Here is a 23,735-nt window from a genome sequence, read left to right as displayed (position 1 = left end):
CACTGAGCCCTTATAATAATGTGATCTTCATTGTTTTAGTTTAAGAGCAGAGGACACAAACCAAATGTTTTAACACCAGCTGCAGGACAGCAAAACAAATATCTAAAAACGGTAAGCTGTTATTTTTTTGTTATTCTAATTATTAATATTATTAGCAGTAGTAGTTTGTCTATGTGTATTTCAATTTTCATAAAGAATGATAGTTAACTACAAATTTTACTTTTAACATTCAGTCTTATAATTCAAATGTAAATCATGTAATTGTATAATAAATCATAGTAAACAGTATACACACATTTTATGTCTATAACACAATCTAACAGTTGTAGGACAAGTATTTTCTTCCATGTACAGTATTTTCTTCCATGTACAGTATTTATCAATGATTATAATTTCTCCTCTGAAAAATTTCTTATTCATATATAGATGCAGTTTAGTGAGCTAATCGCATTATGAAAAGTAGTGAAATTATAATGCGTTAGAAATATTTATATAAATGCTAATAAAACACAATTGTAATTTTAAAAAAGTATAATGGAAAATGTTAGACTATATCTCTTCCTCTTCTATAATTGCTAGTAGTGCTGCAAGTGATATTTTCATTTCGTTACAGAGTTGAACAATGTCTCTAATAGTTACACTGCTTGTGATGACCTTGGTTACCCAGAGCTGGACTGCACCACAGGTGAGCAAAAGTGTATCTTTTTCATTAGCCTGAAAATAATCATGAATATTTAAAAATATCACTATGAGATGACCAGAAAAGTTTTAAACCACATTTCAGCGGAGAAACTGGACCCCTCAAGCAATCCTGTACCTGAAGGGTGCACGTAAGAGCACATTCAAAACAGTAAAGTTGAATAGTTTCGAGATATCTTGTCAAATTAATAGAAAATGATGCTGCTCTTTTGCAGAGGGACATCGCTCGATCTTAGAGCGCACCAGCAGAGAAGGTACATAAAGGTTTCCCCGATTAATGGCTGAGAATAATGTATTTTAAAATGATAAATTAACATCAGTAAGCCACTAGTAATATATATCTTTTATATTAGTTCCTTCTTAGAAAGTCATAAAAATGAATGTCATCTTTCAAATTGAAGTAAATATTTCTACAATCAGAGCAGAGTGTAAAGCAGATCTACACCTCATGCTGCTTTACTGTATGTTTTCTTTTTCTTTCTGGTTCATCTTTTGACTGTGCATCTAATGTGTGTGTGCAGTGACTCACGACCAGTGCAGTGATGGGCCGGGGCTGTCTTTGGTTTCATCCATCCTTCTGGACCTTCTGCAGCAAACTGTAGAAAAAGGTAAAACCCCTAATGTCAGTCATCACCAGCACATTATCTGAGCAGTTGTTTTTTTTTTCTTCCTGAATCTTCTATTTTCTTTCTCAGGTGGAACAAATTCAGATAATCACCCAGGCAATTAGCTGAATGTGAACAATCTGTGAAGGTTTACACCAAACCAATTTTGCATTCTTTTGTATATTACTGTTTTATTGTATTTTCTTGTTTTTTTTTTCTATACATGCTGCTGCTATTTGCGTTTACTCCTAATTAAATGTAAATTAAACTGCCTTGCCCTTGAGGTATTTTTTGGATGCATTTTGTACTTGATTGAATTGCTGACATGCTGTTTCGTGAGGGAGCCTGTACTTTGCAGTGTGTGTTTGCCATGAAGGGGAGTTGTTGTACAACTTGTTAAACAATAAAAAAAAAAAAAAGTCCCTCAGCTTGCAGCAACAATTAAGTCATTCACGCCACACAGTGATTCACAGCAGGCTAAACACCACACGTCATGCATCATCACACTGTTTATACAATGGATGACTGGGTCAAACGGAGGTCAGCAGTTGACATGTGGGTTTCAGCTTTCATTTTCTTCACTTTCAGACATGAGATGAATCAGAATAAAATGAAGGGCTCTTAAATAGTTTTAGAACATGTTCACCATTTAATCATTATTGATATTAACTAATAACTGAAAAGGAACATTCACCCCAACAATTAAAAAAAATGTACATTAATTATCTACAAGACAGTAGTCCTTTACAACATAATGTTTTTTTTTTGACAGCAGTTATTAATAAAAGCCACCACGAATGTCCAATCCCAGTGTTCCCCTGCAAATCGTATGCACATTTTTTGGCTCTATCCAACGTTAAATGACTAGACAGAGATATTTGTTTCATTTTTTGATGTTTCATGATTAACTGTAACCTTTTGTTAACATCTTAAAGTAAACTCAGCAGTAAAATACCATACTACATTTTTCTCTCACCTCTGAATAACTTGACACATGCGCTTCCTGTTCAAGCACCAACAAACTTGCTTTATTACACGTCCAAGCAACATGAGTGACACATAGTTCCACACAGCAATGCTGCTGATGACAAATGGATCAGAGCTTTATTTTACTCGGCTGTCACATTTGATCTCCGGTGAGCAGAAGTGACACCTACAGCTAAATCTGACGGGATTAAACCCCCAAACATACAGCTGTGAGCCTACACGGGGCAGTGGGTTGGAGCTGTCTGATTTTGTGACTGCAAAGTAATAATACTGTAGGTGAAGAGAAGTAAGAAGGTGCAGAGCCGTCGCCTCCTGCTGGTCAGTTAGACATCCTGAAGGTCCTTCTGGATGTCCCACAGAGTGTTGGCACTGGCCTGCAGTTGGGCCACCTCCTCATCTGTCAGGGTCATGTTGACCACACTGGCCACACCTCCGCTGTTCAGCACACAGGGCAGACTCAGATACACCTCATCGCTGATCCCATACATCCCCTGTTAATCAATCAACATAGCACCTTCATTCTGAGAATATATACACTGGATCCAAACAGCAGAAATGTGACTTCTTATCTGAAGAACTGAGGCTGATGGTTAAAAAGACATTTGAAAGATACACATTTAGAATTCAACACAGAGGTTTAAAATGTGCTTTTTTTTCCAGTTCAATTGTGCCACTAAGGATTGGATATCTAACATTATGTTGGCACAAATCCTTTACTCTGGCATGAAATATTTCCAGAATGTATAGAAAAAGGATAAAAAAGTAATATTTTTACCAAAATGTATACATTTACATCATCATTGTACTGCTGAAGTACTTTGGTCTGAGGTATTTGGGTTTACCTTTCCATAATATACAGTAGGTTTTTTGTATAAACTCGTATGTGCACATTTAAAAATGCACCACGGTTTACACTGTATGTATGAAATTGATGTGAAAAAAGTCTGTGTAAACATCCTTTACCTTCACCATGGTGGAAACAGGATGGATCCTGTTCATATTCCTCATGAGGCTCTCTGTCAGGTCGGCTACACTCAGACCGATGGCCCAGTTGGTGTAACCCTTAAGTTTGATCACCTCATAGGCACTGAGAAACAAAAGATGCAGCTTCAAACTCAAACATTTGGGCTGTGGAGTCAGCCCAAGTAATGAGAAGTGACAACTGAACTCAAAAAACACAACACTCCTAAAAGAACTGACAGCTGCTTTTCAAAGACAGCATGACACTTCAGACAAAATGTTGCATTAATCACAGAAATGTCAGCAACCCAAGTGAACTCCAGCCTACCTGTCCACCACCATCTTGTGGGTCTCCTTCCAGTTCTCGTCGTCACAGTCGGTGCCGATGTCCGGGTTTAACATCTGCAGGTTGACCCCAGCTACATTTGTTCCACTCCATATAGGCACTAATGCACATGGTGAAACCATCACCCTCATTAAACTTAAAACTCAGCAAAATCAGCTCTGTGGCAAAACAAAAAACACCACAAATCCTCACCACTGGTGTCTCCATGTTCTCCCAGAATCCATCCGTTGAAGCTGCTGGAGTGGATCCCCAGTTTTTCAGCCATTAGAAATCGAAAGCGAGCTGAGTCCAAGTTGGTGCCGCTACCAATGACACGGTGCTTGGGAAGGCCGCTCAGTTTCCAGGTTACATAAGTCAGCACATCAACTGTGGAAGACAGTTTTTAGCAACAATTAAAGGTGATGTGCTATTGTGAGAAAGAAAACAACGGGGATTAGAAAGAAAGTATCCATGTGTTCAACAGTACCTGGATTAGAAACGACAATGATAATGCAGTCGGGGCTGTATCTGACAATCTGGGGGACAATATGCTTAAAGATGTTGACGTTTCTCTGGACGAGGTTCAGCCTGCTCTCCCCCTCCTGCTGACGCACTCCAGCTGTCACCACCACGATGCGGGAGTTTGCTGTCACAGAGTAGTCTGAGGGAGAAGAAGGAGGAAGAGCAGATTTCTCATGATGGTTAAAAGAAAAAAAGATTTGTCATCACTTTCAGATTCCAAACAAAATACCAGCTACCCTGCACTTATCAGACTGAGGTCCTTATCAGGTCTGGAATGTAAACTTGCCTTTGTCTGCAACTATTTGGGGGGTTTTGAGGAAGAGGCTGCCATGCTGCAGGTCCATCATCTCTCCTTTCAACTTGTCCTCCATCACATCCACCAAGGCCAGTTCATCAGCCAGCTCCTGCACACATCAGGGCGTGTTTACAGCAACCCACTTAACAATGCTTCACATCAGAGGAACCTAATTCAGTCTCAAAAATGTTTATTGCATTTGGGGTTACCAGTTAAAATAACTTAACTAACTAGAGAGGACCCACTGTTATAGGGTGGCCTACTTACTTTAAAAGGCATATCCACCAGTCATTTTAAAGTAGAACTTTCTGCCCAGTATGTTACATTACATGTTGCTTTTGGTGTTTACTACTTGCACACAGATAATGCTGAGTTAGCGATTATAACCATTATATATATTCAGTGGATACCATATATTATTGAGTGGGGGTAAATATGTCTTATAATTGTTCACAAATTCAAACCTGCTATGTCTGAACTATACTGTGGAAGCAATGATATGTGCTTTGCTTACAGTAAAATCAATGCTAAAATGTTTGTAAGCAGATTTCTCAATGTGGAATCAACCGTACAGGTAGACTTGCTGTAATTACTGTTGTACAGCCAGAAAGCAGCTGTGCAATTTCATCTGAAGAAGAAAAGCCAGGTTGTATTATAACAGAAAATCAAGGTAGGGTTTAGACAATAAATAAAGGTTTCTCTTACTGTTATCCCACCTTATCAAGGACAGTGCGAGAATAACACCCATCAGACACCATGAGATCATTAATCTGGTGTCAGTCTAGGAGGATCCTGGGTATTACCCAGTCTTGTGACACCAGCAGGCAGGATGGTAATCTGAGCAGAGACAGTTGGGCTCTTACCCTGAGCAGGATGCTTACAGCACAGGCCATGCCAACCTGGCCCACACCCACCACTGTCACTTTATTCCTGGGGGGCTCAGGAGGACCACTGAACAGTGGGGTGATCAGCTTGTGCAGGACTGAGGCCATTTTAAATGCTGAATGAAGAAAGAGAAGAAAACGAGACGTTCTTGGTCAGGCAAACATTGTTTGTTGATACAACAATGCAACAGATATCTTAGACAGAACTGGGGCAAAAAAACAGACAGCAGGCTGACTGCTCAAACTTTATAAATACTGCATTCGCAATAGATCTCATTCCAGTCAAGAGTGTAGAGGGATTACAAATTAAGCCTGACATTTGCCTCAGTAGCAGTAATGGAAGCACAAATTATCTCAGATCTAGTTCCATTACAAGAAAAAAACAAAACATACTGACTGAGCTCCATGCCACATATTATCCTCCAGCAGAGTTCACCTTGAGATGACAGGCAGCCACACACACAAACAGCAGCAATACTTGCATTTTGTGGCGATGCTCCGAGCAGCCAGGTATAAATACCACCATGTAATCAACATGGTAACCTGAGTAGAGGGCTAAGGTGTGTCCCACAGAGCTGTGAACTCCCTGCATGCACAACACCTCTGTTTGTGTAATCCAGTCGAGGCAGGTATTCTGTCAGCTGCAGCAGTAGCATAGAGCTCACGTGACTCAGGGCCAGACTGGGGAGCTGTGAGCTGCACAGAGCTCCACTTCTCTCCCTCCCACCCTCCTCCACAAATGGAGGACGGAGGACTAAAAGCGGATGCACAACTTGACTGAGTGCACACTGTTAAAGGAGTTACTTTAATCCCTTAACGCTGCCTCTATCTGCTACATGTGAACTACAGTTGAACATTAATCTTGATTCTAATAGGATGTCTCTAAACAGAATCGATTTTTATTTGAGAGTATTGGGCATTTATTATATATATATAATAATGTTGTAAGTGTAAGTAACCTATCGCTAAATGAGACATGATGCACTGAAAATACATTACCACTGAATGTAAAATGTCTACTCAAGTAAAAGTGGATTACTGTGAAGAAGCATGATGTAATCCAAGCATGTAAACAGAAGCAGGTATTGAGCTGTCTTAGCCTGCAAGGTCACAGCAGGGACAGTAGCTTTCAATTGTCCAATGAATGCAAACAGTTTACTCAGATCATTGCTTTCATACACAATGTTGTAATAACAGAAGTTATGTAGTAACCTGCTTTGATGTGACTGAGAAAGGTTAAGTGTTTAAGGTTGAGCGTAATCTAAAATATTTTAATATCCCTACAAAGTTCCATTTTAATGACTGTTATTATAGGGACAGTACAGCTTATTGTCTAACTTATTGTCTTATTGTCTGAGACTGTTGGTAGTTATGTTTTCAACAACAACAAATAACCTTTCACTTGTTCTTGGTTAACTATCTGATGAACCACATGTTAAAAAGTTTAATGCAAAGGTTCTTGTTCTTGATAACATGAAAGTTTGCTCATCCCTGCCCATCACACAAAAAAAGTTTGATCATCTCTTTCTCCAAAAATAAAACAAATTCAATCTTGATCTATCTCTAGTTCTTAAACTCTACACAACATGAAAACGCAGCTTTTCACCTGGTCTTGAGGTTCCAGTTAGGTTCCTTGTCCTTGCTCCGACGCCACAGTAAGACTCACGCTTCGTGTGGTGTACTGTGGGCCTGCTCTTCTTCCTGCTGTGCTGTCAGGCCTCAGTCTGCTGGATTTAACTGACTAAGCCTCTTTGTCCCCTGCAAAGTCTCGGTTAGGCAGCTCAGTCAGCTGGTACAGAAACGAAGCCCTGAAACAAGACATGTTACTTAATAGTAAATAAAGGGAAATATGGTTCAAAATAATTCCACATTAAAAATAGAAAAATCACATCTATAGTTCATGTTACACTTCATCTGGAATTGTAAATAAATATCTGCCTCATAATTGACACTGACTCAGATCCAGTGAAGGACCCCTGCAGTGTTTTGGCTGAGCAGATGGTTTTGAGCTTTAGGGAATGCGTCTTATTTTCAACAGAAACTGTGTGCAAGAGATTTTAAAGGCTGATTTCTTTATTCACCCCTGGATCTGGGCATCTGGAGCACATCAACTGCATGCAAATACAATCACAACTGAGTCAGCAGAGGGAGACATATCCCCAGAGCACAAACCCTGCAGAGAATGACAACAGGTTGGCCAGACACAGTACTCATCTTATATCAGTTGGTTAAATCATTCACATAACGTTAAAATTGTATTCAGCAAAGCAGCATGTGTAACAACTTTTACCAAGTAGACGCAAAAAAGTTTTACCTAACCCATTTCCCTCCAAAGATGTTGAGATGCTTGATTTTTATCTCCACTCTCCTGCTCGACTGATTATGTCTGAAAGTCAAGAGGTCTTGATTGAGAACCCCACCCACCTGGACTGCGGCCGTCAGTCTACACTAACCGGACTGACAGTTATGGTGACCTTTCAGTTTAAATACCCCTACTTAGCATTGAGTGTTTACAGTCATTGTCAGCAATTAAAACTTATAAAAACATTTTATATTATTTTTGTATTTTACTACATTGACATTCATTGTGTTTATACAGCAGCTCCAGCTTCTGGTGGTTAGAGCTCCTAATGTACACGAACACAATCTGTTCACACTTCAGACCTACATCAGTGTTTTGTAAGCCATTTATTGAATACTTATAAAAATAAGGCAGACCTATTAAAGTGTTAGACTTTATCAGCTACTTTTATGTCAATTATGTACATAATGTGGTCTTTGTATTAATAATACACCATACTACATATTTTTCAGGATGTATACACACCTGTTGATGTCCATTTAATTTCTTGAGGTGTTAAATTATGGTACATGCATGTTAGAAAAAAAATTAGTTGCATAAATGCTGGTGTTGGGCCTAAAAGACACCTAGACAGATCTAAAGAAGAGACAAAAAAAATGTCTGATAACAGCCAAGTTTATTTTATGATACACTGCCTACATTATCATAAATAAACATTAAAAATCCTTACCCACATAACCCGTCATTTCTGTCCATTGTGAAAGAGCTGCCTGGTGATGAATCACTTGTGTTAAATCGGCAAGGTTCATATTAAGATACAGTATCCTTCCCATGTATTACATATTGCTTTCAAATGTTACCTTAAAACGCACTATAAAAAGTTGAACACACCGCTAGAAAAATATCAAAATAGAATCAAAGATTCCCCAGAAAGCTTCCCACCCCCAAAATCACCTTCAATGAAAAAGAAAATCCTCAATTCCAGGGGGTAATCAACCCCTTTAAGAGCAACCTACAGTATTATAATTGTGGTAATTTGCACAGGCAGAAATAGTCAAGAGTTATGAAAAGACTATATTGATTAACTGCCCCAAAAGGATGTACTTTCTATATATCTTTTGTGAGATTTGCTTTGTCTGGATACATGCAGTCAGTGAGCTGGGCTATGTGGGTGCACTGCAACAGCCAGTCCTGTATACAGGACTGAAGGATCAGAAATCTAATATAAACACAACAAAGTAAAAGAAAAACACAACAGAGCACTAAAACTCAAAGCATGTAAACTCATGGGCACACTGGCAGGGTCATAATGTTTTAGTCTCTTTACCTTTTGAAAGGTAATCCCTAATCAAAATGCTTTTCAAATTTTTACTCTTTATATTGACGATGGTACTGATACAAAATGTCATTGACAGTAAAAATCAGATTACAACACACACTGAATAGAATAATGTTAGTCATAATCATAGATCGGTAAATATGACGATTTAAGATGTGATCAATCACTGGGGGGAACAAAACAGTTTTGCTTTTACTTTAATTTGCACATGGTCTGAGTTTCCTCATGCAGCGATGTGACCTGATTACACAGTGTGTCTTCTCCCAACACAAACCACATTAGAAACTTTGACCTGAGCACCATAGAAATAATGAATCACTAACTAACTCTATAGCTACAGAGCAATTTTGAATTTCCTACAGAAACACATGTAGACCGTGGTATTAGTAGTAGCGCTGCTTTGTGCTTAAAAAAAATGGGAGGGCACTAAGTGCTAACATTGTCCAGGCATGGCACCATCAGAAAAACACCTGGCGCAGAGTGTTAGGAACTACAGTAATAGCCTTCAACAACTATAACCATGCATGGATAGACTGGCCTCTCCATTCTGCACTTGTTTCTACAGACAAGGGTTAAATGCACACTAAGACACAAACAATTCACAGATTAAAATCAACATTAAAATCAGTCTCTTCTGACTGCCACAAAACTGTTATCCAGAAGCAAATGTGAGTTATATCTCCCCCTTGTGGTGGGGAGGAAAGCTGAAGTCCATAAAGGAGAAAGTTTGTTCCAATTAAATCTGTGTCCTTTGTCCAACCATGTTGGAAAAGAGAAGACGTGAGCCAAGTTTGCTACTTGAGTTGTGGTACACTGTGGCAGATGGCAGGGAGGCGGCATTGGCATGGCGTGGGACTGCTGAGGGTCTTTACTTACTGGCGCTCTCTGAAGCACTACTGCCGCTGCTGCTGCTGCTGATGCCCAGATAGGTAGCTGCGTTATCAACAACGCCCTGGAGTGGGACGATGACGCTATCCAGGAGGCCCTTCAGAGTGTTGACGTGTTCAGCATCTAGGTTCTGGTAGGCATAATAAAGTGAACCACCCACCACAACAAGAAGCAGGAGCTTGAGCAACACAGACAAGAAGCCTCGCCGGGCTGGTGCTTTGCTTAAAGAAGGATTGCTGCCCAGTTGGGAGAAAGACTCAGAGTAAGAGCGGCTCTCACTGTGGACTGCATGTCGCACACGGAACTCATCCAGCCAGTACTCACTTGGTCTTACAGGTCGACCAGCTGCCCCTCGGATTGGACGCCTGCACGTTGCGCTGATCACAGAAACAATAAAAATCAAAGCTTAGAGCAAAATTTAACTGTGGGTTAAGTATACTGTCTCTGCAATTGCATTTCACAACTATTCCCAGTAAAAGACATTTTGGCAAATGGTTTGGAGACAGCTGTTGCATCTCACATCAGAGATAAGTTTATTTTGTCAGTGTTTATTTTGCTGCCCAATTCTTCTGCTTAAGAGTATTGCATTCAGTTGCTACCTGATGCCTGTCGGCGTGCTTATTTCATTGGCAAGGATATCTTCAACAACACTTTCGCTGCCCTTCTTTGGGGTCTCTTCAGTAATAATTTCCTCCACCACCTGTCAATGTAGTATAAAAATGCAAACTTAAAGGAAAAAAAAAAAAAAAAAAAAAAAAAAAGAAAAGAAATTATTTTACCAAGTTTGTTTAAGCCAAAATATGCCTCACCTTGGTTTGTCGTCTGCTGCTGGTCCTGACGGTAACAGGAGCTTTCCCTCTGCTCCGTACAGGCTTCTCTACCACAGGAACTGGTTCTGGATCAGGGGCAGTGATTTCATCTGGAAAAACAAACGTACACAACAGTGTGTTGTTAGTACAGTACTCAGCATATTTTCAACATTTAACAATGGACACGTTGGAAGAAGCTGGTTTAGGGAGCTATTTCTATAATTTTGCTTAATAAATCAAAGCATGTGTTATGACATACTGACATACTAAGCCCTGTTATGTGTCCTTGCAAGTAAAAATGAAATTTAAGTAAGTAACAGGTGGTCACAGCTCACCATCTTCCTTGTCACTGTAATGGTCAGAATTCGTGTTGCCATTCTGGTTAGTTTCTGCCTTGGGGAGTGTTGTGACATTTGTAGGAGCGTCGGGTTCAGCAGGAGGCTGGTCCAAAAGCTTCTGCAGCTTCTTCTCATACAGCTTACGGGTAGAGGCTGAATAGAGGGGACAAGACAATAAACAAGAATAAATTAAATGCCACAGATTTGACCTTGTAAGGCGATTTTTGAGGAAACTGAAATTACTGTTCTGAACCTGCAGACATCGTGTCATATATTGACTGTAATGGGGTTAAACATCCTGTATATAACATGTTTACGGTGTCGCATGATTAACACGTCTCTGGGAGCTCACCAACAATGGGTCCTGAGTCCACACCATACTTTGCCAGTTGCTGTTTCAAATCGTCGTCCGTGAGATCTGTCACTTCCAGCTCGTCTGTGCGAGGCTTATCTGTCTTTTTGGTGGCTTTCTGCAGGAAGAAATCCAGCTGTTTCATTCATCATGCATCAAATAACAACTCGCTGGTTATTATACAGTCAAAAACTCAATCCCTCCACATTTTTCTACAAATCAGAACCATATTAGATCCATTTAGACGAAAACTTACTCTTCCTGATCGACTTTTGTTGGACACGACGGGAGGCGGCAACTCCTCGTCGCTGGAAAAGGTGTCTGCAGGTGGACTCTTATTGTTCAGTATGGTCAGGTTTTTCAGATACAGCTGCACATACACTTCTTTTTTATGATCCCCGCTAGGAAGTGGCACATTGTTCGCCGTGAGCTCGTTTTTCAGCTTATCTTTCGTCAGAACCGACGGATCTTCGAGGAATTCTGCCATACTTAACTTTTCTCTCGAAACTGTTGTCGGGTTTTCTTTTTGCCGCTTCAGCAGACGGAAATTAGCTCGATCCGCTACAAACAACACAGTGATCGAAAGGCGCTGTTGTCAAACACGACTGGCGCCTACCCGCTGCCGATTCAGTTAGCGGCAAACAAGCGGTTTTCCAAAATAAACGCCCGGTGCTGCTCGTTAGCCCAACAGCTAAAATACATACAGGTAGCTCTGATTTTTCGCAAACAAATCCACGCCTGTGCTGCAACGGGAACCTGTGCGAAAACTCCAAAATACTTGGATGTAATTTGACAGAGTTAGCTTAGCTTCAAACCGGGCCACTTGCTTCTGTCTGTCCGCGGTCGCAGTAAAACCAAGCAACAAGCAACGCCGCTATTGGGTAGGCGAAAGCAGTACGCTGCTCTCTGATTGGCTGGCTATGAATGGCACACAGTCTGCCACCACAAAGAAATCATAAGGTGTTTGTCTTAAACGACTTTATTTATCTCCTACCACAGATATTGGCACCGCTGTTTTACGTTAGTTGTGTTGGCGACATTATTATGCTTCATACGTGAGCAAGTGTGTATTTAAACAACTATTTTGAGTTGCACTAAGTGGAGAGAGAACAACGTTAATGGCGCTTAGTAACACGGGCTGTGTGCAGTTTCACCTTGTGGAGCATGTTTATTGCTTTGGTCTAATCAGTGTTAACTGAGGGTCAGTATTTAACTATAGCTATAGTCATGGCCAGATTAGTTTCATTAATTCCCCTATGAGTCACTAGGAAACCACCCAGTGCTCTAGAGCTGGACTACTTTATTGATTAATCGATTTAAATGAATTGACAACGATTTTGATATCAGTGAATAGACAAACAGCAAGAATTCACTTGAATAACCGCCTCAAATGTGAATATTTGTTGACTCCAATATTTCATCTTAAAACATCTGGGTTTTGATTGATCAGAAAAAAGTATGAATCACTATTTTCTTATTTTATATGTAACCAGTAGGCTCTGCATTGTTATTTATTGTCTGTCATTAAAGACATGAACAAAGAGCTAGATCCTCTTATTAATGCCCCAGAGGAAGTTGCTCGGTTGGCCAAACAAAAATGACAAAACTTTATAACATGCTTGTGGAAAACATATATTACAGATAATATAATATATCTATACTGTATAGATGTTTTGTGTTATTTCTTCATTTAAATGCTACACAGTCTTACTTTAAAGCTGAACTGACATCTGGTAAAAGCTACACAATTTTATATCACAACTTCTTTTGTTTGGTAACCATTTCGGTGTGCCCAGCATGTGCTTGCCAATATGACAGTAATCATAGATCATTTTGTCTCATGTGTCCTGTTGTCTGTTCTGCCCGATTATAAGCTTTAAAAGCAACAAGCTCAGTGAGTCCAGATGAATATTAGCCTCATCATAACAATGTTACAGTTTACTGAATGAAAATATTTATGTTTGATATTGTACAGAATGTGGTCTACAAAAACTATAATAAAAAAATTAAATAAGCCCCACAAATTAAGAAAATGTTACAGTAACATTTAGAGTTTTTTTGGTTTTTATTTTTTATAAAAACAATTTATGATCATATTATCTTTTCACAAGCCCAGATATTTATTGACCATTTTCTTTTTTCACATGGGCAACGAGGGGCCACACCCTGCAGGCATGCCTGTTGCTATTGTCACATATAACACTGTCTATAACTTATTTATTTAACAATTTAATAACAGAATATATATGGCCAACTAGACTGTCCATCTGAAAAACAGCTTATTATCTAATTCTTTTTCTGGAAAGGAGAATAAGTACATTCCTTGCTTGTTTTGCTTTAATGGCTTAAATGTTCTACTTCTTGCCAGTTGTTGAACAGTTTATCTATAGTGGCAACTCCCTGTTGTGATTGAAAAATAACTATTGTGCTCTGCAATCTGACCGTCGTCAAATAATTTCTGAAAAGATAAATTGAAAACCAGTGTGATTTCCACGTCCGCTATAGGAAAGACTGGTTGCACATCAATTAACCTGTGGTATCATTTGACTCGACATACACATGTTAATGCTCTAAATTCATCCAAATATGTTATTTTCTCACTAACATGAATGGATACAGGTTTAAAGGCTCTACATACAGTAAAAAGATATTAATTTCTTCAGTAAAGTTTTTCTAAAAAATATAATGAAAAATGTTATTCTTTGAAATTTGCAGTAATTCTCAGAAAACAAATGAACAGAGCTGAAAATGATCAAGGGAAATGTTACTAAAATAAAAGTATGCATCTTACCCTTGTGTTGTGTCTGGCAGAGTGAAGGCCTTGCTGTCTCCTACAAGTTGTGGATGTAGATTAGCGAGATGACGCCTTTAGGTAATAAAATATTGCTGGCTTTTTCTCCTGTGTCCAAGCTGGAATGTGTTGTTGAGAAGGCTTGGTGTATTTGCCTCCACACCCAAGACTGAACACACCTGCAATTTCCTGTTGTAATATTTGTAAACCACAGCCCTAGATACATCATGTTCTCATTGTTTCTCCAGTTTTGATGCAGAGATTCAGCTTTGATTTTAGGCTGAACAAAGTGAGACAAATTTGCAAAATGTAAAGTCAAACTCAAAGATGGTTAAAGAAAATCATCCATTGTTCATGGATTGAGGTTAACAATAATAACCAGTAATAAAGTAATAAAGCGCCGATGTCATGATGTGGTTTTTCTGTTCCGGTTTGGACTTTTATTTTGGTTTCTGATTTCCTGTCACCTATGTTAGTTGTAGGTAGCTTTATGTTTCATTAGTAAGATTACTTTCACCTGTGTTTAATTAGTCTTTTGTTTGTTGTCTATATATACTTCTATATATATATACTATATATACGCCTTCTTCTTCACCATCACACCCCCACTGCATAACACCTGGTGATACTTTATGTAGCCAGTCAGCGTTGTTGTCATGCTCAGCTGCTCTCTCTGCAGCTGGTGTGCATTATGGGGCTGACTTGACACCAATTAAACATTTCACAACTGTAACAAGTAGATGGGTAGAGTGGGCACAAGAACTCCAAATGGGATTGGAAAGGAAAAATGAACAGTCTACATTTGCTTTGCTAACATCTGCCAAAATGTGTTTGGCCTGAAGATGGGTCAGTTCATCACTATAATAACTACACACAACTTTAGATTTATCTGAACTTCCATCTGGAAGCTTTTTATAATCATTTATAATTATCAAACGATTTATTTGTGTTAAAAAAAACGTATTCAAATTTTTAGATTAAGTGCATGCGTTAACCAGTTCATGTTGACAGCCATATTTTTTATATATAAACGTATATATGTTATATTAATTGATGTATATATTGATATTTTGCCTTTGTGTAACGGCCAAACATTTTAATGTTGACATTAAATAATTGCTTAACATTTCCAAGACCATGAGTTATGTCATTGCCCTGCAGTTCTTCTTTAATTGTATTGGGATGGTTACTGGACTAAGTCAATTTGGCACAGCCCCACCTAAAACATTTCTCACCAGCCGCCACTGATTATCAGGAAGACAAAAAACTAAGTAGCAATAATGTAACAAGTGTAATGTATAAATGTGAAAATGTCCTAAGATCCTAAAACTATAGCAGAAGTAGCAGCTATGTCAGACAGAAGTTATTCAAAATACTGAATTTTTGAGGTGTATTGAAATGTGGACCAATCAGCTGTAGATTACTACATCGACTACACAGTTTAATTATGGTAATAATTGTTTGTTGCAGCCTTATAGTACTTTCATGAGACAATAATATTAATTCCTTGTCCAAGGTTTTCTGTTAACTATATGACAGAAAAAGAGAGCAGTTTGATAAAACAACCTTACAATAAACAAGCGCAACATAAACAAAAGCAGTTAATGTCTCTCAAGACCAGACCCATAAAGATGGAAGATGAATGTCATATTAATATTTTACTGCTCAAATGTCAAGATATTTCAACCACCTTTTCTAAAAAGTGTAATTACTGTGTGAAACATTCACTGTGAGGTTTTACAGCAGAACGTAGTTTCTGTACTGAGTTTTGTAGGTGTTCAGTTGAGCATATGAATAAAATGAGATAATGAGAGAAACTTTGTTAATCCTCAGAGGGAAATTCAAAATTTGAGGTAAATTGATCAGGCTAAAAGTTATTTCTTGTAAACAGCAGAGGGAGGTGAGAAATAGTTAGAAATATATTCACTCAACCTACATAGTTCATTCATAATGATAACAATGTAACACTTTCAAATCATATGGTTAAAAAACTGTTCAAGTGCGATTCTCTCTCACGACAGTCCTAGCTTTCAAAACACAATTTTTTGTTGCTGCAGATAAAACTTTCCTCTGCAACAGAAGAGGGCAGCATGAGCCGCATTATCAGGGTGACTGCAGGTCTCAAAAGTTCTCATAAAAACTGAATTTAGATTTTTTTTTCTAAAAAAGGCTCCAGAAAGTGTTAAAAAGTCTGAAGACTCATTTACAAATTAAGTATTTTCTCTTTCCTGTTGTTTGTAAATTTAGCATGTAAAATATTTCTGTCAAAGCTGGTAAAAATACTGCCCCAGTATCTCAAAATCCCCAGGTTTATTCTGTGATTTTCAATCATTTGATTAATTGAAAAGTTGTTAGAAATTAGTACATCAAATATATATTGTGCTCCAACATGTGACCCTCTTGTAGATGGGCCCTGTGTCAAAATCTATATGTTTTAGTTTATATTGAGCTCATTTGTTTTAATGATGGTGTTAATGTTTTATTAAATATTTCAATTACATTTATATCCAGTAATTAGAACACAGAAGTATTCAAAAGCAAGGCTTAGAATTACTTGCAGTATCATTTTTCTTTGATAATCAATTGACTGTTCAGTTTATGAAATAGCAAAAAGCAAATAGAAAACTAGGGAAAACTAGAAAGTCACATTTAAAAAGCTTGTGCCGGTATATTTTTGCTTAAATATAACTAGAAGGTTCAATACAAATTTAAATATGGCTGCTTGTTCTTCACACCACATGTATGTCATCAAGTAAACTCTGATGTTACACAGCACAAAAGTTTCAGCAGTCCTTAAATAAAGACTAATTTACATGAGGAGAATAAAAGCGATGGGAAGAAGTACATGCATCGACTAATCATTAATGCTAATAACCTCCAGTTCCACCCCTGCACACTCACACACATATTCTACATGTCTGTCTACCTCCTGCCTGTCTTGGCATTCCAGACATGCTGGCCTTTAGCTCTGTGGTGTGCCCCACCCCTACACGACCCCTGCTGCAGGGACAGTGGTTTGAGGTGGCACTCTGTGGCTCCCCACCTGTCCTTCATACCTGCCTCTCAAGGGTTTTCTGGGATACTGCTGCAAAAACCAAGCAACCGATCCCCTCCTCAGCTTCAAACTATACTAAAACACAGCATGTGAAGTATAGTTCAGCTTTTCCATAGTGGATTTTCCAGTGAAGTTTAAGCATAAAAAAATGTTGAGCCCTTGAGAAACACCTCTTAAGCTTTCTTTGTATGTAATTTATACAGAAAATAAGGCTCAGGCCAAGAATCATAGAGAGTGCCTCTTAAAGCATAACAGTCGTGGCCTCTGAAAAATGATCAAAGCCCACTCTTTAATCAACATTCACATTTTCAGAATGAATTCATTTTAAATGGAATTGGTCCACCTGATGTTGACTAGTCAGTATAATCAATGACACGTCTTGACAGATGATTGTTAAATATATATATCAGGAAAAAAAATGGAACAACTGGCAGGAGGAAGACAAAAAGCAGATTATATAAAGGCCTGTGTTCAGGTACTTACAGTACAGTACAGTAAGTTGTACTTACAATTAAATGGAGGTTACACAGTGATTGGAAAAAACACAAACATCTGTGTTCTAAAAGTACATTTCTGAACATAGATGGTTAGTTTATCTTGGATTTGAAGCATTTCTAAATCCCAATTAAGTCAACCAAATATTTTATGTAACGCCAACCTTTACCACCCAGACACTCTCTGGTCCAATTCCACTGATATAGCGAATTTAGTAAAAATTAAGCAGTTCTAGCACAATGTAAGATGAGAGATTTTAATGGGTGTTAATCTGTTGTTCGGTCCAGATTTACGTACCTAAACACTAAATTCTATATGTTGTTTGACAAAATTCACAGTAATTTTTTTTTCATCACTAGAGCATTTTTTAGTACTAAAAAATGTCAGTGTTCTTGCACTAATCTATCACAACAATCTCTAATCCACAGAGGATGTTATTACTCACTGCCAAACTAATTAAGATCATGTCCTGGGCAGTTTCCTGTGCAAAAAAGGAGGGTAGGATGCGGGCAGTAGGAGCCGTGTGTTTCACAGGGGTTGAGATTTGTGCATCCTGGCCTAGTAACAGCCATCTAGTAGCGCTCACACAGTATTTTCATTTGTTGACAATCCAAACTCTACTTAAAGGACACACACTTAGCTGTAGACATTTCTGTCAGAAGGAAAAATGAGACTGCCTCTCTGGTCCTTGTTGAAGCCCATTTGGCTACCTGCCTGTTTGTATCATAAGTACTGCTCCATATATTTGCGTTGCTATTATGATTCGGGCTTTTCCCGTTTTATTTGGCCTCTGAAGACAGAGACTAACTTGCTCATGTCCTCACTGAACTTAAGGCAAACATTACTGTGTGTGAACATTCATGTAGCGAATGAAAAATTCTATGAAGTCTACACTGAGGTACCCGTGGGATGCCTTGTTGGATCATTTGGGGGAAAATGTAATGTTGGTCATCCATCTCCTTAAAAAGAAATGCAATGACATACAAGGATCAACATAAATTGGATCTGTTTGAGCCACTGAAAGAACCTCTTCTACAGCAGCTGCTGGTCACCACCGCAGAGAAATTCACCGCTGTAGATATTTCATCCATTTCACATTTTGTGAGATCATAGACCCTAGGAGTACAACTGTTGCGAGTTACTCGTAGCTTGACCACCAAAAAATAGATGATAGGATAACAGCACAAAAAAAAAAAAAAGAGATTTTATTCAGTAACTACAACCAAGGGAGAGGGAAAGCAGGACCAGCGGGCTGTGTCTCAAAGAAATGAAACAACTCAAAGAAAGGAATGAAAAAAAAAACACCCCTAACTGGTCATCTCTAATAAATACCTAATCAAAATCAAAAGGTCCCTAAAACAAAATCACTAACTACCTTCCCTAATAAAAGGACCACTCCAGAACACGTACAACCACGAAGCAACAGCCCTCTTATATAACAGCAAACATTTCCTATGTGTAAGCATGTGTATGGGGGCCCCCCTCTATACCTTGGCCCCACCTTTCACACCTCCAAAACAAGGATGCTGCCATGCAGACACACACAATCTCTGCTTTTCAGAGCCAGCAAACAAAAGAAAACTCCCCATCTTCTTCTCCTTCCTCCGGCTTTTATCTTATCTGGTATGATCAGGACTTCAGGAGCCAATCAGCCGATATTCCATGATCGCAGACTGATCACCACCTGCAGCCAATCACGCCTACACTCCTGTGAGAATATATATAACTGTTATAATCACCATTTGAATATTAATGACAACAATAGGCCTTCCTGAAACTCAATGCAACGTTTTTTTTTCCAACAACCAAGGGAATTTCTTTTAGTCATTGTAACCAGCAATCTATGCAACAAAGTCTCAAAACACACATACCAACTATTAGATTAGAGAAACCACATATTTCACTTTAGCCGTGGTTCATCACCAGCTAGCCTTTTAGTTTTCTTGTTTTGAGGTGCCTGACGTAGCTGTACTTAATGGCTGGTGGCTGTCGATTAAAATGATGCAGGTAACTGCCAGACTCTTGAGTTAACAGGACAGAAATATTTCAGTGCTTAACTTGGCAAAATCTCCCAACAGACCTGCCTCTGCTTAGTTTTCTTTAGAAAAGTATAAGAAAAGCCAAAGACTTCTCAAAAGCCTTCTGTGATGTGCCGGCTGTGACACCCCCATGCCCCCCAATTATTTCCTCTCTTTTCCAGATACCTGGCCTCTGACCCCACAGGACCCTCACAAACGAGGAGTAACCATTTGGGAGCGAGAGCATTAACTGTACATAATAAATGAGAAGGAGATAATCAAGATTCCTGGTGTTAAGTGCCAGTTCAGGGAACATGCCAACAGCATGTGGCATTCAGTGCATTCAGCATTTTATTGCAATCATTGGCAGGACTCAAGCTCAATTTTCAATTAAATGCCAAAATAGAAAAGAGAGTGGGTTTTATCAAAGCTGACAACAAGAGACCTCTGTAGTGTGAGGTGCTTCCAAAGACTGGCATGACTATTTTTGTAATTTCCTTACTGGTCAATTCTGGGGCTTTCCAGTGTTACATTAATTAAAGTAAGTAGTTTTCAGCTCTGTGCGGCAGAACGCATTCTCCAAACCTGGAACTTTCAGCTGATATGATCTTATTTATTCAAACCTCAAAACTGAAACCTTCAGGCCTCACACCGTTGCACTCTGTGGATCGACTGCTCTTTAGCTGAACCAACATCAAAATTTAGTGGGCCACTAAGTGCACCATGTGGAAAAAGCACTTGTCGTCATATTTACTGTCATTCCAGGAGGTAGTCTTGATGTGTTGGCTCTTGCAGAAGATCATAGTTTGGGGTTGTAAAGGACTGGGGGTCTATCGATGCTCTGAAGCCTCACAGTGTGGCTCATCCGTGCCAGCGGTAAAGGACAAATGTGCCAAAGTCTGCTGGGTTTGGCTCCTTCCTTACCCCCTGGCTTTCAACAGCTATGTATCCAGCTGAGGTACAAAAATTTGACACCTCTTAAGCAGCTGAACCCTTTAGCGTGACAACCACCGCTTTGTTTTTTATTCTTGCGTATTTTGAACGCAAAAAAAAAATAAAATCTACTCAGCAACCTCTAAACTGCGTTTTTATCCACTTTGGACTTTTGCCCCTCCCTATCCCGTTCAATCTCCCTTATCCCTCCCTTTCCTATGTGGGATTTAACGTACACTTTGTGGTAACCTTGCTAAGTTATCAATTTTTTCTATGTTCTCTCACACTGAATAAAGGCCTGTTTCTCTGCTGCCGGCTTGTTAAGACTTCAAGGACAGCTTTCTCCATCTGGCATTAAGTACTCCTGGTGCCAGCGTCGAGTTAACTGACACTCTTGCACTTAAACTAATGGCAGCGAACAGTCATCTCCCATGAGGTGCTCACCTTGGGAAAAAAAAATCCTTACAATCTTCATCCCCAATCACAGTGGTGCTCTCACCACCCACTGAATGAAACCATGGCCATGAAAAGAGGGATTGTTTCACAATTCAGGCATATAGGAGGGCAAATGAAAACATGTAATATGCATGGCCAGTCTTGAATTTGCCCTCCTTCTGAATTCAACAAGATGTTGAGAAGTGGAACAGTAGAACAGCATGGAAGCAAAACAAAAACAAACAAACAAATAAATGGTCTTCTTCACAAATCAAATATTCTGATAACCAAACTGGTAATTAAATTCTCTAATTTTTGCCTGATTTTTGAAGTGGACTTGTAAATTCATTACGAAAACACTTTGTCTTTCACTATGAATTACTCGTTTTGATAAAGTGCAATCTTATTATTTTTTTTAAATTGGATATTATGTTGTGGGTCTGGATTGAAATCTGTTTCACATGTAATTATCATTATATATAGGTAATTATGTAATTATGATGTTTTTTATGCATGTTGGTCACCCCTTACAGACTCAGTAGTATTAGGCACAGTAGCCCAGGTGAGTCCATGGCATAGAGAAGAACTTTTCAGACCACAGGAGCTCAGCATCACCACCCATCCTCCTCTGAACCCTTTTCAATGGAAACCTAAACAGCTTTTTAAGAATGAAGAGGTTTTTCAGTTTGTTGCTAAATATAGACTAGCCCAGTGGGAGGTGGCAGGTTCCAGAGCCATTTTCAACAAAGATGAGCCCCAGGTTCTACCCAGGGCCAGGCGGGTGGTGACTGCCGGTGGTCTACCTTTCTCTTATGCACCGACTCTTAAGTAAACACTGCAATCCTGCGGTCAGCTACAGCATGGCAACGAGCGAAAGGACTCACTGTGCAGTTGCACACAGCTATGGTGTGTTGTCTCCTCTGGCCCACTCAATTTTGGCCCCTCCCGGTCACAGAGGCCTGGGCAGGGGTCGAGGGCCGGCGACAGAACTTGATGTATGATCCCAGAACCATGCTGGGAACTCCTGGTGAGGGCAGTGTTGGACTTGACTTCCTGGAACCCACAAACCAAGCAGTCTCAATTTGATTATTAATATTATTAATTATTAAAAAATATCATGATTACTGACATCATACTAATTCACTGTTTTGACACTAAAGATTTGCAAGATCAGCGAAATCTATCAAAACAGAAGCTCTCCAGTGAGCCACAGTCTACTCAAGGCTGATAGATATCATTTGACCCTCATCAGAGAACTACTGCAGTTTACATTTCATGTGTCAAGAAGAAAAATATGATAATCATTAAAATTCATCTTCTCTGATTGGATCATAAAAAATAAGGAATAAAGGTGCAATATGTCCCTAAATGAATATTTCATCAGTTAAAAGGGACATTAGAACAGTCACAAATTTATGTATAACGAGATAGTGTAAATGGTTAATCCAGCACATGGACTTATATATTTATCACATTCAAATGTTGGTGTGTCAAAAAATAACAGCTAGAGATATCAGGTTTAATCAGGAAATATCTGAAATCTTAATGTTTTTATCAGAGGGGCAACCCTTCCAGGATAATACTTCATTAATCATCAGGATCATATCCAATAAAATGCCAGATTAATCAACAGAGGAAAACTGACAACCCCAGCCCTTATCCACTGAGGAAAATAAGGGGCAATAGGTAAGCCTTTATCCATTGAGCTCTGTTCTTGCATTGCTGCCTATACACGAAGATCATAATTTGGGGAGTCTCAGTGGCTACCTGTGAGGACCACAGGGGTGGCAAATAGCAGGGTTGTGGCTTTCTGAGCTTCTTAGTGGTGTGAGCTGAAGGATTTACGGTAACTCTCAGACAAGCGTTCACAGCTTGGACTCTTGGCATGGATTCGATATTGTCCCTGGCTGAGCATCAAACCCACTGAACCTGAGGTCCAAAAGTACCTACACAAAACCCTAGGATGTTTGAATGATAAATCGCCGACATTTAGTGGTAGAACAAAAAATATTGGCCTTGCTGGGGATATCAATTTTAATTTTAATTCACAGTGAGAGCACATACTGGGTGGCTTGATTGACCAGAGATCGGCTTCTAGTTTAACTGACATATTCTTCTCTTTCGAGCAAGGATATGAGTTTTCCTGCAAATTCAGCACAGGTGCAACAGTAGAAAGCAACCCTGCAGTGTAAGAGGTGCACCAATTGCCAGTGGGGGTGATATTGAATATCAGCTATGATTTGAATTGCACTGACCAAGTTATCTTTCAAGTTCATGTCCCAGCCCCTTTGGGACACATAATTTATTTCTCTGTGTAACTGAACCTTTTCTTGTTGCCGGCTTTACTCCACCATTGCCAGCACTTCTGGTTCTGATAAAAGAGAAACCAGCTCAATGAGATTTCCTGAGTGGACTTCAATGATAAAACCATATGGCAAAAATAGCTCTAGACGTTAACACATCTGAAATGCAGAGAAGCATAATGGATCAATTCAGTAATCTGTTCTGGTAAGAAGGATTAGTACTGAAATTGAAGGTGTTTTTCAAATGACTTGCATCATTATTTTCTGTGTTACATTCAAGTAAAAGCATCACATACAAGGTTAACACAGTATTTTATTAACGTACCCGCTGCTGAGGATGCCAAGAGGTACTTTACGAAGCCACAGGACTCATTTTTAAGGTCAAAGAAGATGCACTGAG

The 23,735-nt window shown here is 39.1% G+C and overlaps 3 protein-coding genes across 6 annotated transcripts; 1 reads left to right on the top strand and 2 right to left on the bottom strand.

Moving 5' to 3' along the window:
- Positions 1 to 622: 622 nt before the first annotated feature.
- LOC113132800 (spexin-like) lies at positions 623 to 1,429 on the top strand. The gene is made up of 5 exons (XM_026311141.1): positions 623 to 685; positions 785 to 830; positions 915 to 953; positions 1,221 to 1,307; positions 1,395 to 1,429. Exons 1-5 carry the CDS (start codon positions 623 to 625, stop codon positions 1,427 to 1,429), a joined length of 270 nt encoding a protein of 89 aa, XP_026166926.1.
- Positions 1,430 to 2,054: 625 nt separating this feature from the next.
- On the bottom strand, positions 2,055 to 23,735 carry LOC113132870 (L-lactate dehydrogenase C chain). Of its 4 annotated transcripts, XM_026311252.1 has the most exons (10): positions 23,661 to 23,735; positions 21,917 to 22,085; positions 6,884 to 7,085; positions 5,257 to 5,393; positions 4,385 to 4,502; positions 4,064 to 4,237; positions 3,790 to 3,963; positions 3,580 to 3,697; positions 3,255 to 3,378; positions 2,055 to 2,782 (listed from the first exon to the last, which is right to left on the bottom strand). In XM_026311252.1, exons 4-10 carry the CDS (start codon positions 5,383 to 5,385, stop codon positions 2,615 to 2,617), a joined length of 1,005 nt encoding a protein of 334 aa, XP_026167037.1. In that variant the 5' UTR covers positions 5,386 to 5,393; positions 6,884 to 7,085; positions 21,917 to 22,085; positions 23,661 to 23,735; the 3' UTR covers positions 2,055 to 2,614. The 4 variants fall into 4 exon arrangements, with proteins under 4 accessions (XP_026167037.1, XP_026167036.1, XP_026167038.1 ...); XM_026311251.1 differs by lacking the exons at positions 6,884 to 7,085; positions 21,917 to 22,085; positions 23,661 to 23,735 and adding an exon at positions 5,760 to 5,908; XM_026311253.1 differs by lacking the exons at positions 6,884 to 7,085; positions 21,917 to 22,085; positions 23,661 to 23,735 and adding an exon at positions 5,671 to 5,753.
- tmpob (thymopoietin b) lies at positions 8,237 to 12,148 on the bottom strand. Its single transcript, XM_026311250.1, has 6 exons — positions 11,562 to 12,148; positions 11,306 to 11,423; positions 10,951 to 11,106; positions 10,616 to 10,725; positions 10,406 to 10,506; positions 8,237 to 10,183 (listed from the first exon to the last, which is right to left on the bottom strand). Exons 1-6 carry the CDS (start codon positions 11,790 to 11,792, stop codon positions 9,787 to 9,789), a joined length of 1,113 nt encoding a protein of 370 aa, XP_026167035.1. The 5' UTR covers positions 11,793 to 12,148; the 3' UTR covers positions 8,237 to 9,786.

This window comes from Mastacembelus armatus, chromosome 6, assembly GCF_900324485.2.
Source record: "Mastacembelus armatus chromosome 6, fMasArm1.2, whole genome shotgun sequence".
NCBI classification, from domain to species: domain Eukaryota; kingdom Metazoa; phylum Chordata; class Actinopteri; order Synbranchiformes; family Mastacembelidae; genus Mastacembelus; species Mastacembelus armatus.
This window is presented reverse-complemented; position numbering and strand designations above follow the sequence as displayed.

Bases quoted from the DNA above. Each gene is read 5' to 3' on its own strand.
- LOC113132800 (XM_026311141.1), top strand. From the start codon at position 623: ATGTCTCTAATAGTTACACTGCTTGTGATGACCTTGGTTACCCAGAGC. The intron at 686-784 runs GTGAGCAAAAGT...ACCACATTTCAG, and splicing joins AGAGCTGGACTGCACCACAG to CGGAGAAACTGGACCCCTCA. The intron at 954-1,220 runs GTACATAAAGGT...GTGTGTGTGCAG, and splicing joins AGAGCGCACCAGCAGAGAAG to TGACTCACGACCAGTGCAGT.
- LOC113132870 (XM_026311251.1), bottom strand. From the start codon at position 5,814: ATGTTGATTACATGGTGGTATTTATACCTGGCTGCTCGGAGCATCGCC. The intron at 4,503-5,256 runs GTAAGAGCCCAA...TGATGTGTGCAG, and splicing joins CTGTAAGCATCCTGCTCAGG to GAGCTGGCTGATGAACTGGC. The intron at 3,379-3,579 runs GTAGGCTGGAGT...TTTGTTTCTCAG, and splicing joins CACAAGATGGTGGTGGACAG to TGCCTATGAGGTGATCAAAC.
- tmpob (XM_026311250.1), bottom strand. From the start codon at position 11,792: ATGGCAGAATTCCTCGAAGATCCGTCGGTTCTGACGAAAGATAAGCTG. The intron at 11,107-11,305 runs GTGAGCTCCCAG...CCCTCTATTCAG, and splicing joins GGACTCAGGACCCATTGTTG to CCTCTACCCGTAAGCTGTAT. The intron at 10,184-10,405 runs GTAGCAACTGAA...TTCTGTGATCAG, and splicing joins AGCACGCCGACAGGCATCAG to CGCAACGTGCAGGCGTCCAA.